A 16,168-nucleotide genomic window follows, 5' to 3' on the forward strand; every position below is an offset into this window, starting at 1 on the left:
TAATTAGATGGTCACTTCAATACCTTTTACCGAAAGATTCGATTCAAAAACAAGGTAAAAATCTAAAATCCATTAAGCAAAGAAAACACATTATTTACATTCACCAGACAAAGAAAGAATTCATTCCAAAAAACGTGAATACTATATGTATATGACAAATATAAATTAGTCACGTGAACGTATTAAAGAATGATATGTAAAAATAAACATGAGCAATGTTGCTATATCGAAAATCGATAATACAATTCACTTCTCTGGATTATGATCGGATCAAGCCCGAACATATAGAGCAATATCGTCAAAAGACATCAGTCGTTATGTAACTATTTTAGAGGTATCGCCGAGCGTTACTCTTTTTCACTCTTAAATATCATTTGATAAGTTACTTAACATAGGTTAATAGGATATGATCTAGCCATTAGATCTTAATGATTCTTGCCTATAAAAGCACATATCTTCACATTGTAATCAATGAAGTTTGAATACATCTTTCTTGCAATATCAAATTATTAGCACTTGTTTATTAATCTCAAAACTCTTGTCAAGTCATATCGGGCATATCTATCAAGAATATTATCGAATCATGCCAACATAGGTTGCATTTATTTATTATTTCTTATTTTATCATTTAGAATGAATCAATCCACTAATTCTTAAACTTACATATAAATTCAACTATACCTTTTTAGAGGTAAACAATGAAGAGTTCAAAAAGAGAAAGAAAGTAGAACACAAACAACATAGGAGTATCTCAAACGACAACCATGAAATTGGAAAACAAAACTAACATAAATGAAAAGAACTCGATAAATTCTGAACAGTTAGCTTTTCTACGTGTGCCTTGTAGGAAGAATAGATCCAGATAAATGGATAAAAAGTAACAAATTCAACTATAGATTAAAAGAAACGTAATAAAATCAATTACCATGTCAATCTTGATTCTCATTCGCTCTTCTATAATAGTAATAAAATAATAATAAGAATAATAACCTTTTAGATGATACTCATATCTTATTGGACATAACATTAATTTATTATTATTAACATAACTAATTGTTTAACCATTGTTTTTATAAGAGGTACTTGTCAAAATGATTGGTCAATTAGGCATCTAGTATCTTTTTGAGCTTGCAAGGCACTTGTCCAGCAGGATGACACTTATGGTTGTTGTGTTGACTACAATACTCAAATATTGCTTTTTAAAAAAAGTTAGTAAAATAAAAGAGAAGTTGGAGATTTTTGTGTTGAAAAAAATTGAAGTAAAATACTAGTAAACCACAAACACAAAAAGGGAATAAAAAGGGATGTCCTTTGTCCAAAATTTGTAAACCTATCGTCTCTCACCTGTCCATCCGTGTGAAAGAAAGAACTCAAAAAGGGGGCTTTGGATTTGAAGAAAAAGTGAAGTAAAAAGTAGTCAAGAAACTCAAAAAGTTTTTGCTAGTTGTGGCAAAAATCAAGAATGCTAACTTCTTCATTGAGGCTTCCTTTTTTGCCTCTTCCTCACTCTCATCCTGTGTTTTCCCCTTTGAATTTCACTAAAGTTGTTCACTTTTACAACCCCAATTGTCCCCTCAATCCTATTTCATCTTCCAAAAGATGTGGTTCAACAAGTTCATCTTCCAATGGACATACGGTATTACTACTTTTCTCTCTGTGTTAATAGCTAAAATGGGGTTTTAATTTTTGTACTTCTGCTTGCAATTGACTTTATGGTAATTGGGAGAAATGGGTTCTTGTAAAATTTGGTGTTTGATGGTAGGAAAGCTCAAATCTTCTTAATAGCTAAAATGCATATGTTGGGTTTTAATTTTTGTACTTCTGCTTTCTATTGACTTTGTGATAATTGGGAAAAATGGGTTCTTGAAAAATTTGGCATTTGATGGGTGGAAAGCTCAAAACTTCTTAATGGCTAAAATGCTTATGTTGGGTTTTAATTTTTGACTTCTGCTTGATGTTGACTTCGTGATAATTGGAAAAAAATGGGTTCTTGGCAATTTGGTGTTTGATGGGAGGAAAGCTCAAAACTTTATTGTTGTTCTGACTTGTCCAGGAAAAAAAAGGGATATGATGTTCTCCCTTTACTTGGAGTTTGTTTGTGTAGTGTTAGATAGCTATCTCTTGCTGCTGTATTGGTGACTGGTAATGCTTTCTATGTAATATAGAAAAGTAACTTTCTTTTATCAGAAAATCAAATGTTTCTGGATTTGAAACAAGCAATTGTATGCTTTTATCATGGTTGGTTATTGTCATTTGAGTAGGTTTGGGACTTTTGTTAGAAAGGAAGAAGTTTCCCTATTTCATCTTGTTTGTCGTCTTTTTTTCTTTTCATTGTATTGGTCTTTCCATTGTTGAACTGGAAAGTGAAGTTGTTAGAGAAAAACCACTTGGTTAGAATGAGTGGAACAAGTTTGCATATCCTACTACTAACAACAGTCTTAAGTTGCTCGGACTCTTCACTTGTCGACACACGTGGGTGTGGGATCCGTACCCGATTTGGTCAGTCGGTTTTGGGTACTTAGACCAAATTCGAGGAAGAAATTCTGGTCAGATTCAGTGATTTCTATTACCAAAACAAAAACTAAGGTGAAATTGATGAAAATGGAATACCTTGTATATATAAATTTCTATTGTCACTCCTTTTCCTTTTTATCTCCTTCCAAGATTCTCGTCTTGATCAATATTTCTCCTTAAGTTCCACATAATATCTCATAATTTTGGTTTTATAACTTTGTTTTTAGATATTTGAATTATTTTTAGTGAAGTTGCTCGGACTAGGGTGCGTGTGTCCGATACGGGTGTGGATCTAGAGGTCGGATCCTTCATGATTTAATTTTTAAGATTCAGGGATATGGATCCATACGTGTGCAAGGATTCGCCTATAAATAATTAAAATATCTTAAAATCGAGTTATAAAACCTAAATTATGAGATATAATGGGGAGAACTTGAGTAGAATCCTGGAAGGAGATTAAAGTAAAAGGAGTGACATAGAAATTTCTATATAAAAGGTATTCCATTTTATTCAATTTCACCTTAGCTTTTGTATTGATTACAAAAATCATTAAAATTGTCTGGTCTTTCCCATCGATTTTGGTCAAAGTACCCAAAATCAGTTGACCAAATTGAACACGTATCCCACATCCACAGCCATACCCATGTCGTGTCGACATGGGTGCAGCACCAAAAGTGAAGAGTCCAAGCAACTTAGATTTTTAGCCAAATCTTGACACCCGTATCCATGCATGGATTTGTATCCTTGAATCTTAAAATTTAGATCATAAAGGATTTAACCTTTAGATGCGCACCTGTACTGGACATCCACACGGACCACACCCGAGTCTGAGCAACTTATCACATCATCTATGGCATGTTTGGATATTCTTTAGCTCTAGCCTCAAATTGTTGAGCTTTTTTAGGCTGCATAAATTTTCAGTAACTGCCAACCACACAAACTAGAGGCTCTCATAATAATGCATTTTCATGCATCAGTTGGTTTTCACTTATGATTTACTGCCAGGGGCCTCTGTTTTCTGTGTGCTGGTATAGTGGCCAGATGGAGATGCTGAAAGATATTGCAGCAATGATAATTTGAGGAATGAAGATGATTATGCAATTCAGATGTTTGGTTCTGATGAAGAACTCAGCTCTCAGATTCCAACTCAAGCTCAGACTCTTGTTGAAGGCTCAGGATCAGTTTTGGTATCAGAGTATAAGCCAGTTCCAGATGTGGACTATCTGCAGGTTTGACTTCTTTTTACTCTTCGATGGACGATGTATTATATTCCCTCCATTCCAAAATAAATGAATTATGGGGTATGACACATCCCTAAGAAAGTTAATGAAAGACATTAGTTAAAAAGTAATTTGTCAATATCACCCCTTTGCTTCTTCCCAAACTTTTCTTAAAACTATAGATAGTCGATGAAGAACCCATTAAAGTGAAGGGTAATTTTGGAAATTAATAATTAATACATCTTTGAACTTTGAAAAATCCATTCATTTTGGACCATTAAAAAAGTGCCAGAAATTTATTTATTTAAACTGCGATGACATTTAAGAGTATATTGCTTGTTTACCCTCCTCCTTTGGATATTTATTACCTGCAGATAGTCCACTTCAATATTATTTGAGTAATCATCTTCCATTTGGCATTTAACATCTTTAGTTAAGTAAACGAATATGATAGATCAGATCAAATTGCTAGTAATTTTCTACTAAATTACTAGTTACGTCTAATTGTGGTTGGGTTATTATGTCTTTGTTTTGATGGATCAAAATTTTAGATTGGACTTGCACTTTTCCTTAATTTTGTGAATTCCTGAGTGATTCAACCTCTGGTCTATGTAATCTTGGGAAGGAGCTTCTTGGGTAGCCATCTATAAGCCATTCTTCTTTGTTAGGTGGTCTTCTGAAACTGCATTGAAAACCTGAGAGTGATATCTCTTTAGATTATGAGAAAGAAGTAATCCGTCAAATTGTTGCTGGCAAGTAGTCTAAAGCTATTTGGCCAATTCAAGTGTCACTTTGAGCCAACAAAATCGACTAGTTTGATGTTTCTGCTGTGTCTATGAATGTACTTATCCGATGTGTCTGTGAATGTAAATAAGAGAGATATTGCTCCTTTCATGTTTTCAGGAGTTGTTAGCTATTCAACAACAAGGTCCAAGAAATATTGGCTTTTTTGGGACACGAAACATGGGATTTATGCATCAAGAACTTATTGAGATTCTAAGCTACGCCTTGGTCATTACGGTATGGTTCTCTTGTCTTAGTTGAAGGGGATAGTGAATTAATGACTTCGAGCTTTTCAATGTTTCTTCAACTTCTTCTTTTTCCAGAAAAATCACATCTTTACTTCTGGAGCAGCAGGCACCAATGCTGCTGTCATAAGAGGTGCTCTTCGTGCTGAGAAACCGGAGCTGCTAACTGTGATATTGCCACAGAGCTTGGAAAAACAACCTCCGGAAAGTCAGGAGTTATTGTCAAAAGTAAATGCATTTACATTTTGTTTTTGGTTGCTATTCATAAAATTGTGCTTCATTGTGACAGGAATGTCACTCTTGTTATCTTTCCATTAAAGAAAAGAAAAGAACCGTCATTGGTGGTATCACAAAACAATTTGCGAAAAAGAATATATCATCTTTGTTGTTCCTCGTTCAAATACTTTTCTTTCTCTCTTCCCCTGTTATGAACAACCACAGTCGTTGCACTGTGTCTCGTGGATTTAACTATCTTTGAAAGAGTCTTCCTCTTTTTTTGATGTTTTTTTGGGTTTAAATTGTTAGATATGGAGGAGAGAGAACATTTCTTTTAAATATTATTTGCTTCTTACTAGCCCAGAAAATAAGTCTTCCTCCTCTTGTGTATTCCTTTCTTAAGTAGAAGGAATCATTCGTAAGAGCTGCAATCTCTGATCTTCTCTGACTACATGTACTGTTTAATAATCAAATTGTTATATACTGAAACATTTGGAGTCAACATCTCTTGGAATATTTTATTTCAGAGGCTAAATTACTGAAGGTGTTGACCTGAAAGTCGATGGGCATACATACTATTGTGCATCTTATTAAACTTCTTAAGAGTTGATACAAACTGCAGTTGTATGTATTTATTTTATTTAGGTACAAACAGGAACTGCAAAAATTAGTTGAAACAGACCTGTGGCACCATCTACCATTAGGTCTTTTAATTTTTAAAATTTACTTGTACTCCTTTATATTGCTAAGCAAGATGAGTAAGGAGTTGCAAGAGTTAATTTCCTACGTTTTGTTTGTTTAGCTAATTTCATATATTCACCATACAACCAACAACACCTGAGTTCTAAACTAGTTGGGGTCAGCTATATGTATCATTAGTTACCATTCGACTCTTTCTGAAGTCCATTTCATTCAAATATTATATGATTTGATTTTGAAGGAAATTCGGGTTCTCTAAAGCCTAAAGCTATTTCTCTCACTCACACCCTTATTACTAACAGATGAACAAGTTTCTAACTTTGGCATCTCCAGACATAGCATTAGTGTAACAATGACAATTAAGTGTCGTCCCAACTAGTTGGTATTATATACGGATCATTTGAATCCACTATATTATGTTCTTATCTAAGTCGGCATTTTTGAAAAGATTATAGGTCTGTGAGACACTTTCTCGGTGTGATTTTCATTATAGGCCTACCACATCTTTTACCATCTTCGTTCATTCACACCTATGAGCCGGTGCTTGTGGAGGCTTACATAGGACACGGCCAAACCGCCTCATGTTGCATTCTCGCATTTTATCCTTTGTGTGTGTGCTAGAACCCTTTGTTTGATGTAATCATTTCTAATCTTGTCCAATCTTTTGTGACAACATCCATCTTAACATAGGCATTGTACGATATTCATCTTGTGGATGCATTGAGTGCTAATATTTCTGGTCTTACAACTGTTATGTAGACAGTACCTTTTACACTGTTGGGTATTTTTTCATCCCATGCTCCGTAAGTAAGCACTTGTCTGTTTTAGCTATCATCTTCTAATTCGTGTGTTACATCTTTTCTATCATGCTATTCTCTTGGAAGGCTGAGCTTAGATATTTGAATTGTATACAAATATGCATCATAATCCTGTTTAATTTCACTATACCTTTGTTATTCTTATGGGGAGCTAAACTTGCGGCATATATATTATGTCTTACTTTTAGATTTTTTTGATAAAGTAAATAACTTGATTGGGAGAACCCCTATACAAGCCGTATACCAAATGAAAAGAACCTACACCTATGTCTTACTTTTAGTTGTCCTAAGCTATGTTGCTCGGACTCTTCAAAAATGTCAGCATGTGCATGTTGGATTCTCCAAAAGTAGTGTATTTTTGGAGAATCCGAAACGGGTGCGGCAACGAAAGTGGAGTCCGTGCAACTTAGGTCCTAAGAACCTTGTACCAAATGAAAAGAACCTACACCTATGTCTTACTTTTAGTTGTCCTAAGAACCTTTCTCCTCAAAGTGCTTCTCGACAATTCCAACTTTTGGTTGAGTTTCTCACCAGTTTCTTCCGTTGACTCAATCTCATATGAAAATAGCATTTCACCGTGGAATCTTATCGTTCATATTATTGGTTACCTCACCCTATTTAGGTAACAAGTATAGATTTGAGCCTAGTCCCTAGTATACACCTACAGTAATGGAAAACTCCTTAATATCTCCTTATATTGATCCTTCACTTGTGACTGCTCTTTTGTACATGTGTTTTATGAAATTATATATTTGATATCAATTTCTTTCTTCTCAAGCATCCATTGACAAACTATTTCTTGATGCTAATACCATTTGAAAAGCCTTCTTTCTTTCTCTATAAGTTTTCATCTATCTTTATAGCAAAAATTTAGTTTCTTGTGGATCTACAGCCAATATCAAAACTATCCATCTGTCACCCTTCGTATTGTCTCTTTATCTTTGCTTTTTTCTTGTACAACTCATAAGTTTGATACCATGACAGTTTGCAAAACTTTGAAAATCTTCTTTGTTCTTACTCTCTTTATTCCATTTTATCTGATATCATTTTCTTTTTAGTCTATTTGAAAAATAACACCTTTCTTTCTATATTTGGAAACGATTTACTTTAGGCATCCTATTTTACTTTAAATGATATGCTTTTATAGCCACACAGATGTGATGGCATGTTTGATGCCACAAGTTTCAAAAGTCTTTATAATTTTGAAAAAGTTGTATGTGCATACTTTCCACATTTAATGTACATTTATAATTTTTGTTGCCATACTACCACAACCACTTCAAGAGCTTCCAAGACTCTATAGGGATACCATCCAACATGCTTTTCTACTCCAACATTTTCATGGCATCCTTTACCGTAGAACTAATTCTACGAGTGTAACTAAGGTTTCTATATGTCAAGGACCTATGAAGGTCTGTAAAGTTATCCCTGTCATTTGTGTTGAGTGATTGATCTATCTCGTCATTATAAGTTGAATGCTAGATGTTCAATGTATAGTTGCATCATTTTCCATATAGATCTAACATATTATGTAAGTTTTACCACATTCTTATTTAAGCTAAAAATCCAGTTGAATTGAAAATTTCTGTAGGTTCAAACTTCTAATGAAGCAAGTTTTGTATCTCTATAACCCTCAATTAAGATTTGTCATCAAATGACTTCATTGTGGTTAGATTCTGAAAATTAAAATGCACTTCTTCTGTTGCTCTTTTAGTGGACATGAGTATTGGATACCCAGAAGTTTTTGACAAGGGAGATGGCTAAGACGAAATTTTAACGATCTGAATGATGGAGTTTTGAAATTATTTAGTCTTTTCTAAATTTCGTGTTTTGAAGAAAAAAGTAACATGTATACGTAAGATGGCTTGCTAATGTTACTCATGATGGATTCCAAGTTTCAAGAGAGGAGGAACCAAGGCTTCTTCCGCTTTAAACAACTACTTTATAATGACTTCTGATTGAATGTACAGGCTGAATTTGGTCTCCGAGTCGTTTATAACTCATTAAGAAGAGTTCAATCTTCAAGTTGATTTCCACCAAGTTTGTTTGTGAAATGCAACAATAGTGCAGTAGTTAGTAGCACTTCCAAACGGTATCATAATGTTGACTTTCTTGGATTTGCAGGTGAAACATGTGATAGAGAAACCTCACAATGACCATCTCTCACTGCTAGAAGCTAGCAGGTACGAAAAGAGCATCCTTTTTGAATGAATTGGGTATACAATCTCCATTTCAAGTTGAACCAGTTCCCTTGTATGTTTTAGCAGGGAAACATGAACATCTGATGTCTTGTACACTTTTCAAACATCTATAGGTCTTCAATAGTCATTCTTCCATTTTGTAGTCAAGTTGATTTGTTTCTTGGCAGAAACTGCTTTTTATGATATGAAGTTCCCTGCCTTGGTGCAGAACTGTGTAGAAGTGACGTGCTGAAATGAAATATCATGATACGACATAACCTAGCTATGTTCTAGATGTTCTACTTCATATTTTTCGTAAAAGTGGAACTAGTTCTGAATGTGTTTTTTATCATCATACTTCATAACATAGGAGTGCATTGTCTTGTTGTCCGTCCATGCTAGTAGTCGTAGTATTTCTCTTGTAGTTTCTTGTCCTTCGATTTCTCTTACTATTTGTTGTTTCTTGTACTTCGACTATCGTATTATTTTGTCATAGACCTATTTGTTACTATATGTTGTTTCTTGTACTTCTTTAGTTTTTTCTGAACTGCTTTGATCTGTTACTTTTATTTTTTATTTTTTTAAGGTGAGGGTCTGTCGGAAACAACCTCTCTACCTCTGAGGTAGGGGTAAGGTTTGTGTACACTCTACCCTGATCTAGATCCCATTTTGTGGAACTACACGGGGAATGTATGTGTGTTGTCATATTGCGTGTTTTACTGTATCCGTGGTGAATTCTAACGGGTGGTTGATCCCCTTTGAATTGGTTTTGCTGGTGATGTAGGCTGTGTAACATGGACATCATTTCGCAAGTGCAGCAAGTTATTTGCTTTGCCTTTCATGATAGCAGATTGCTTATGGAAACATGTCAAGAAGCCAAGAATCTTAGGAAGATTGTTACTCTATTTTACTTGGACTAATGAGTAGCAACAACTTGTGTTCATAGATTCTTTGCTATTGAATATGTTCTCTGCTGATTAAGGGGGGAATATATACATGCTATGGCAAATACTGCAATGCAGAAATGTTGTTCATACCCATGCCATAGAGGTAGATGTCTGTCTCGTCGATTTCGACATGATTTATAGATGTATTTATTTTTGCATGAGGTTCAATGCTTCCTTGTATTTCTACATATCTTGCTCTACTTAGTTGAACAACTATATGTTTTGTCTGGTAATGTAAAGCAAAGTTCATCTATATGTCAATCTACTAAAGTATAATTTGTCGGCAGAATGACCTAGAAGACCCTTGAACTTTGACGGATCTGTTTGTCAGTTGGATCCTCACACTTATCACTTTACTTGTATTATTTATTTCTGCTGCTTGTTTAGCTGTACTGTTGTATATATTTGCCCCACCATCTATATAAACCTTCCTCTCCAATATCTTCTCTCCACAAAACCTTCTTTTCCTTCTTAATTTTCACACTAGAACCACAAATTTCATGAAACATTCAAAAAGTAGGGGCGTCGTAATTATCTCTGGAAGTCGCCCCTACAACCCCTTGACTCATGCGGGCTACGTTCGTTCCTAACTGCGCGCGGACCGGGCTTAGAGCGCGTGAAACTCATCACTACCTCGTAAGGGCGTTGAGACCATAGCATGTTACACGAAAGCGTTGCTTTTTGTGTAGTGTTGTCACACAGTTGCCCGCCTAAAAGAGCAACTCGCTCTGTAGTGTTGTCACACAAGATAAGCACGCCGCCCGCCTGCTGGCCGGGCGAATCGAAGTTATCTTCTGGACCAAAAATTGAATAATATTGTAAATTGAGTCAAATTGAAAAAATCTAATTAATGGTTTACTTAGTTTGGTATTGGAAAAATAATCTGATTATACTAAAGTTGGTTTGGTTTTAACTACAAAAACTTAACCTGAGATCAAATCAATTTGACCTTATATATATAATTTTTTTAAAACTTTATTTTATATATAAAAATATTTCCTTTGATAAAATTTCTAAATATTCTTTTTATTTTTTCATAATCATTATCTTTTAACATATTATTTCAAGTTTTTGAGATTTAGAATTTTGAACGGTCCAATAAAAGTTATTGTTCGTAGATATTAATAATTTAATAAATCTCAAATCAAAATTAAATTAATACTAATGCTAACAAAAAAAATTAATCCAATACTAAAAATAACAATATTGTTGAATATTGATTCTTTAGATTTATATTGATATAGACATTTAAAATTAATACAATATGTGGTTGACAATTTGAAAATTTACATAATTAATATCCATAAAAATAATGAAAGAATCTGTTTACTATTTTATACAAAGTATAAAATATAATAATTTATATATGAATAGCTAATATCTACATAAATTCATGACTAATCCTTGCTACTAATGACATAATGTCAACTAAGTATCAAATAACTAGAGCCGTTAATATGGGCTAGGTTCGTTGGGCTGGCTGCTGGCCTAGCTTAATATTCATGATTTAACAGGGCTAGGTTCGTTGGGTTGGCTGCTAGTCTAGCTCAATATCCGTGATTTAACAGGGTTAGGCTATAATTTTTGAAGCTCATTTAAGAAAAACAAATTTAAGCCCGATCTGGATAAGCCTGCTGGTTTGTGGGCTTGAGCAATACGGGTTGGACCGTTCTGTGGCTAGATAAAAAAAAATTAAAAAATAAAAATAAAATATAGTATTAAAAATAACAAAAAGTCCAAACTTAAATCCTATTGAAAGTTTGAAATATTAAGATTTAGAATCATCAATCGTAATGTACCTATTATTCCTCTTACACTGTATCATCAGAATCATCATTCAACATTGGTGGACGTATTCTCACCAAGCATAAAAGTTGCATCCATCATGAAAATATTCAAACACTTAATTATAGCTATTCGAAATTGGTTGCATGATTTTTCTCAAACTAATAATATTTTTTGTGTATATTTAAATACTATACGTAGTTCTTAAATTTAGCTATTATTTAATGTTTCACTAATTGATATTGCATATAAATTGTAGATGAAAATGAAGATATCTTGTCCATATTTAAATTAACATTTTTAAATTATAATTTAATTTAAAAAAATATAAAATAATATATTTTAAAAAGTGGGCTGACCTAACACGATCCACAGTCTCCAGCTTGATTTGACCCGTCAAGTCTCAAAACTTATAGGCATAATACATAAATTGGACTCTTAACTTGGCTTCAAATTATAACTTTGACCTTTAACTTTGTGAGTGCACAAATAGGCACTTTAACTATCCAAAACTTAAACAAAAAAAACACTCGGATCCTACCTGGCAAAATGCGTGAAATAAACTCAAATTAGGCGCGTCAGATGTAAAAATCGAGGGGCCCAACTGTAAAAAAAGCATTGAAAGGACAATTAAACCCTCTTTATATTTTTTCAACAATTTCCCCCTTTTTTTTTGCATTATTTGTTGTTCACTGCAAAATGCAAGTGACATTTAATAAAAAAATTTGTTATTGCGAAAAAAAATTATAATGAAGTTTTTTTTTTGGCAAGATGGGTGAGTATACACTTGTAAAAGTCGAATGTAATTTAAGTTCGAAGGTTCTCGATCAATGAATCCGATCCACACTTAAGGGACTCCTTACATTTTGATTAGGTATCAGATTGCTACTCATATTTGACAAAAATCTCTAAAAAATTCATTCAGACAATTTATCAAACATTTTAAGTGCACCATTTTACTTAATAATTTTTAGCACTGTATGTTCATTTTTTGGCCTCCAAAAATTCATAATTGTAATTTGCTATTCACTATGACAATCACAATACACAAAACACCCTATTTTTTCCATTAAGTATTTGACAACTTAAAGCACAAAATACACTTTAACTAAAGAAAAGAAGGAGAAGTTCATTGATTCTCATGTCTTCCCATATTTATGAGCTGCTCTGAAATAATTTTGCAACAAAAACAATAGTCAAAAAATGCTGAAATGACAACTCTACCCCTCGAATTCTAGCCAATCTCCGGCAACGCAAAACCCCCGTTCATTTTCTTCTTTTTCAAGCAAAATGCAACCACCAAATGACCCCCAAACAAGTACCTCCAACCCAGCCGTTCTCCTTCTTCCTCACACCGGAGCACAACCCATGAAGCGAACTAGCTTCGAGCTCGCTAAACCCACCAAATACCCGACCCCAAACCCATCAGATCCACCATCTCCGGCGAGAATCATCACGAAACAACACTGCTGCAACCAGCAGCTCGAACCAGACACAAAACAGCAACCAAATGACCCCCCAAACCCCATGAAAACAGACCCAATGAGCTCCAAGCTAGCAAAACCATTAGGAGGAATTAATTTTGATTCTTGTATATAAATTAAAATTAATTTTGATTTTTTTTAGTTCTAAAATGACGTGTAAAATATTTAATTAGTTGGCAGTCATTGAGTGGTTCACTAATACACGTGGGAGCGTTTGCATTTCACGCTCTTTGGCTTCGAAAATCGTGTGTTTATTTATTTAAAGATAAGATAGTTAAAGTGCCTATTTGTGTATTATGAAAATTGAAGGTCAAAGTTAAAATTTGAAGTCAAATTTAGAAGCCAATATATATATTATGCCAAACTTATATAAGCTAATCCAAAGAGAGTGAATCAGCTCATATCGACAACTCTACAAATAATCAGTACGAAATAAGACAAGTGAGGAGACCTGCATTAATGAGAACACACGGAAGAAACAAAGGGTTTTGATTAAAGAATTCAAGTAGGCAAATGGACTGACACATGATATAATTAATAATCACAAATTTATCATATTTTACTTTTTCATGCTAAAATTTTGTAAGTGCACAAGAATATAATAAATACAAGAAAAATTATGAAATATTGAAGTCTAGAGAAACAATTAGAAAATGCACAAAATGGGGGATCGGAGTAATTGTTTTAGGTTAAGATTTTATTAATTTATAATATATATATATATATATATATTAAAACAATTATTATATGAATTATTAACATAATTTTATAAATAACAAATAAATAAATTTTAAATAAAGACAAGGATTAAAATCATAAAATCTGATTCAACAATTAGATAACTTGACATATCTACTTGTAATATATAGGTTTAATGTAATGATTGAAAATTTAAGAGGAAAGAGATTTTTTTTTATTATCAACATTATTTTTTGACTATTAATTCATATTTTTGACAAAAAATTACTCTATCTTATTAATTAAATATTTGAAAAAAGAGATCAAATGCAAAAGGAGTTTAAAAGAATAAATAATGTGAGTATTTGAAAAGGGAAGGTAAGAAAACAAAACAATATTTTCTTGATTTTTCCATTTGGATAGGGTTAAAAAGAATAAATTAACATACTCTAATTTTTTTTAAAAGAAAAAGCAATATTTTTATTATAAAAGTCTAAGGCAAATACTGTTTATAATTTGAAAAAAAATTTATAAAAAAATTATCACATTATTATACATCATTTTATATAGATCTGAAAACGAAGAATAAAAAAAATGAAGAGCTCTCTATTCTATAATGGCTCGAAAGAGATTTGGCTTCCCGAAATTTAATTTAAAAATACTATCACCGTCTACTTTCACTTGTCATCATTTCCTTTTTAGAGTTAAGCGATAAGTACTTTGACTAATATTTTATGATATATTCTTTTTATCATATTAATATGTAAAAAATTATAATTTATAATATTTTTCGTATATTTTTTTAATATCTAAATTTTTTGTTTACAATATTGAATTAATGAAATCTAATTTCACTTTGAAAATTAGTCAAATTGACTTTCGAAAAGCGCAATATGACAATTAAAAGTTGACGGAGGGAGTATATTGGTAGTTCAAATATTAATAATTATAGGGCTGAGTATGGACATTTCGGATTTTGGGATTCAAGCAAATTTATCTTTGATCGTAAATTTTTCATATATCTTTTAAATATTTTGAATTGTCAATTTTATGACTTATAGTACTTTTTACGTAGTTTACAAATATATAAATTTTATTTTAAAAGAATTGAAGATTTTATACACAAATTTCAGATCAAACTTAAATCGCTTGACTTTCTAAAAACGAAATGTATCACATAAATTAAAATAATAATAATAATAAAAAAATTAAAATAAATATGTTCTACAGCAAAGTGTGCTATTCATAAGTTATTAAACTCCACTGCACAAGGAAGATGCGATATGGGTATCAAAATTGAGGCACATAATTAATTACTCCATTCTTCTTATTATATTAATTGTTCATTTTTCTATACGTCATTTAGAAATTTTAAATAATTTAAAAAATATATTAATTTGTTCTTTTTTTATTTTCTTTTTTGAAACTTTACAACTTATTCACACTTTTAAAAAAAATTAATTAATTAGTTTTGTTTTAATTTTGTACATTAACAAGTACTCTGTCTATTTCATATATTACTTTGTCTGTGCTGACCTGGTAAGTTCCTTAAGAAAATTTTAACTAGAGTGTATTTAATTGAACTAACATTATTAATAATGCTTTAAAATTATAAATTTGACTGCTATTACTTTATGTAATTATTTAATATTATTCTTAAGAATAATATAGAAAAAGTATAATATATTTTTTTTATCTACTAAAATGGTCTGAAAAATAAAATAAAAAATCTATTTTTCTATAGAATACAAATAAAATAAAATAGATCAAAACAATTTTAAATAGCATGAACAATCAATATAAACAAAGGAAAACGAGATGCTATAAAATTTAATGAAGTGCCGTATCGTATAGTGTATTCCCTCAAGGTACAGATTTCCATCAATAAAGTATTATCCAAAGTCCAAATAGCTATAAATCAAAAAAGAAATTCATTGTTTTTATAAAAATACTAATTTTTTATTTATTTTTACAATTGTTTTTTTATAAAAAAAATGTAAATATATTGTATACTTATTTCCAATTCCACAGTGCCGCTGCACCTCAACCACCACTATAACATAGCCACCATTCGTTTCTTTTTCTCTATCGAATCTTATTCTTTTCACCAACGTCAATAATACACTATTGCTATCCAATCACCTTTTATTCTAATGGCATTAAACCTTTCACTCGTTCTATTCATCTTTCTTTCTCTAATAATCATTTATTATCACAATTACATGGGGAAAAAAATGAAGATCTGTCAAAAAAAAAAATCAATAACTTTGCTAGAATATTATTTTCATCGGAAATAATAGAGAGAAAAAAATATTATTTCTGATTGCTCTACGCGCTTAAGGAGGATGGTGTATACATTTTTTTGCCATGTCAGTATTTTGTGTCTTATTGGAATGACTTTTGAATATATATAAAGTGTTCAATAGGACAAGGCTAAATTAAGGTATCTAAGTGAAATTTACGAATAACTTTAGAAATTTGTGTATGACTTGAGCCAAATAAAAAAATATGATAAGATTTTTGGGACTTATCTTCCTCGATCATGTGCATGCGGCTCAAGACATGGCTTGCTGTCTTAAAACTAATCACATGCATGATT

At 32.0% G+C, this 16,168-nt stretch overlaps 1 protein-coding gene across 1 annotated transcript; it reads left to right on the forward strand.

Annotated features, from left to right (window-relative positions):
* Positions 1–1,245: 1,245 nt before the first annotated feature.
* LOC125836004 (uncharacterized) lies at positions 1,246–9,875 on the forward strand. The gene is made up of 6 exons (XM_049515097.1): positions 1,246–1,636; positions 3,549–3,743; positions 4,638–4,754; positions 4,841–4,990; positions 8,620–8,678; positions 9,460–9,875. The coding sequence occupies exons 1-6, from the start codon at positions 1,463–1,465 to the stop codon at positions 9,593–9,595; spliced, it is 831 nt and encodes a 276-aa protein (XP_049371054.1). The 5' UTR covers positions 1,246–1,462; the 3' UTR covers positions 9,596–9,875.
* The last annotated feature ends 6,293 nt before the right edge of the window (positions 9,876–16,168 follow it).

This window comes from Solanum verrucosum, unplaced genomic scaffold (assembly GCF_900185275.1).
Source record: "Solanum verrucosum unplaced genomic scaffold, falcon-dt-bn FXZP01000208.1, whole genome shotgun sequence".
Lineage (NCBI taxonomy): Eukaryota > Viridiplantae > Streptophyta > Magnoliopsida > Solanales > Solanaceae > Solanum > Solanum verrucosum.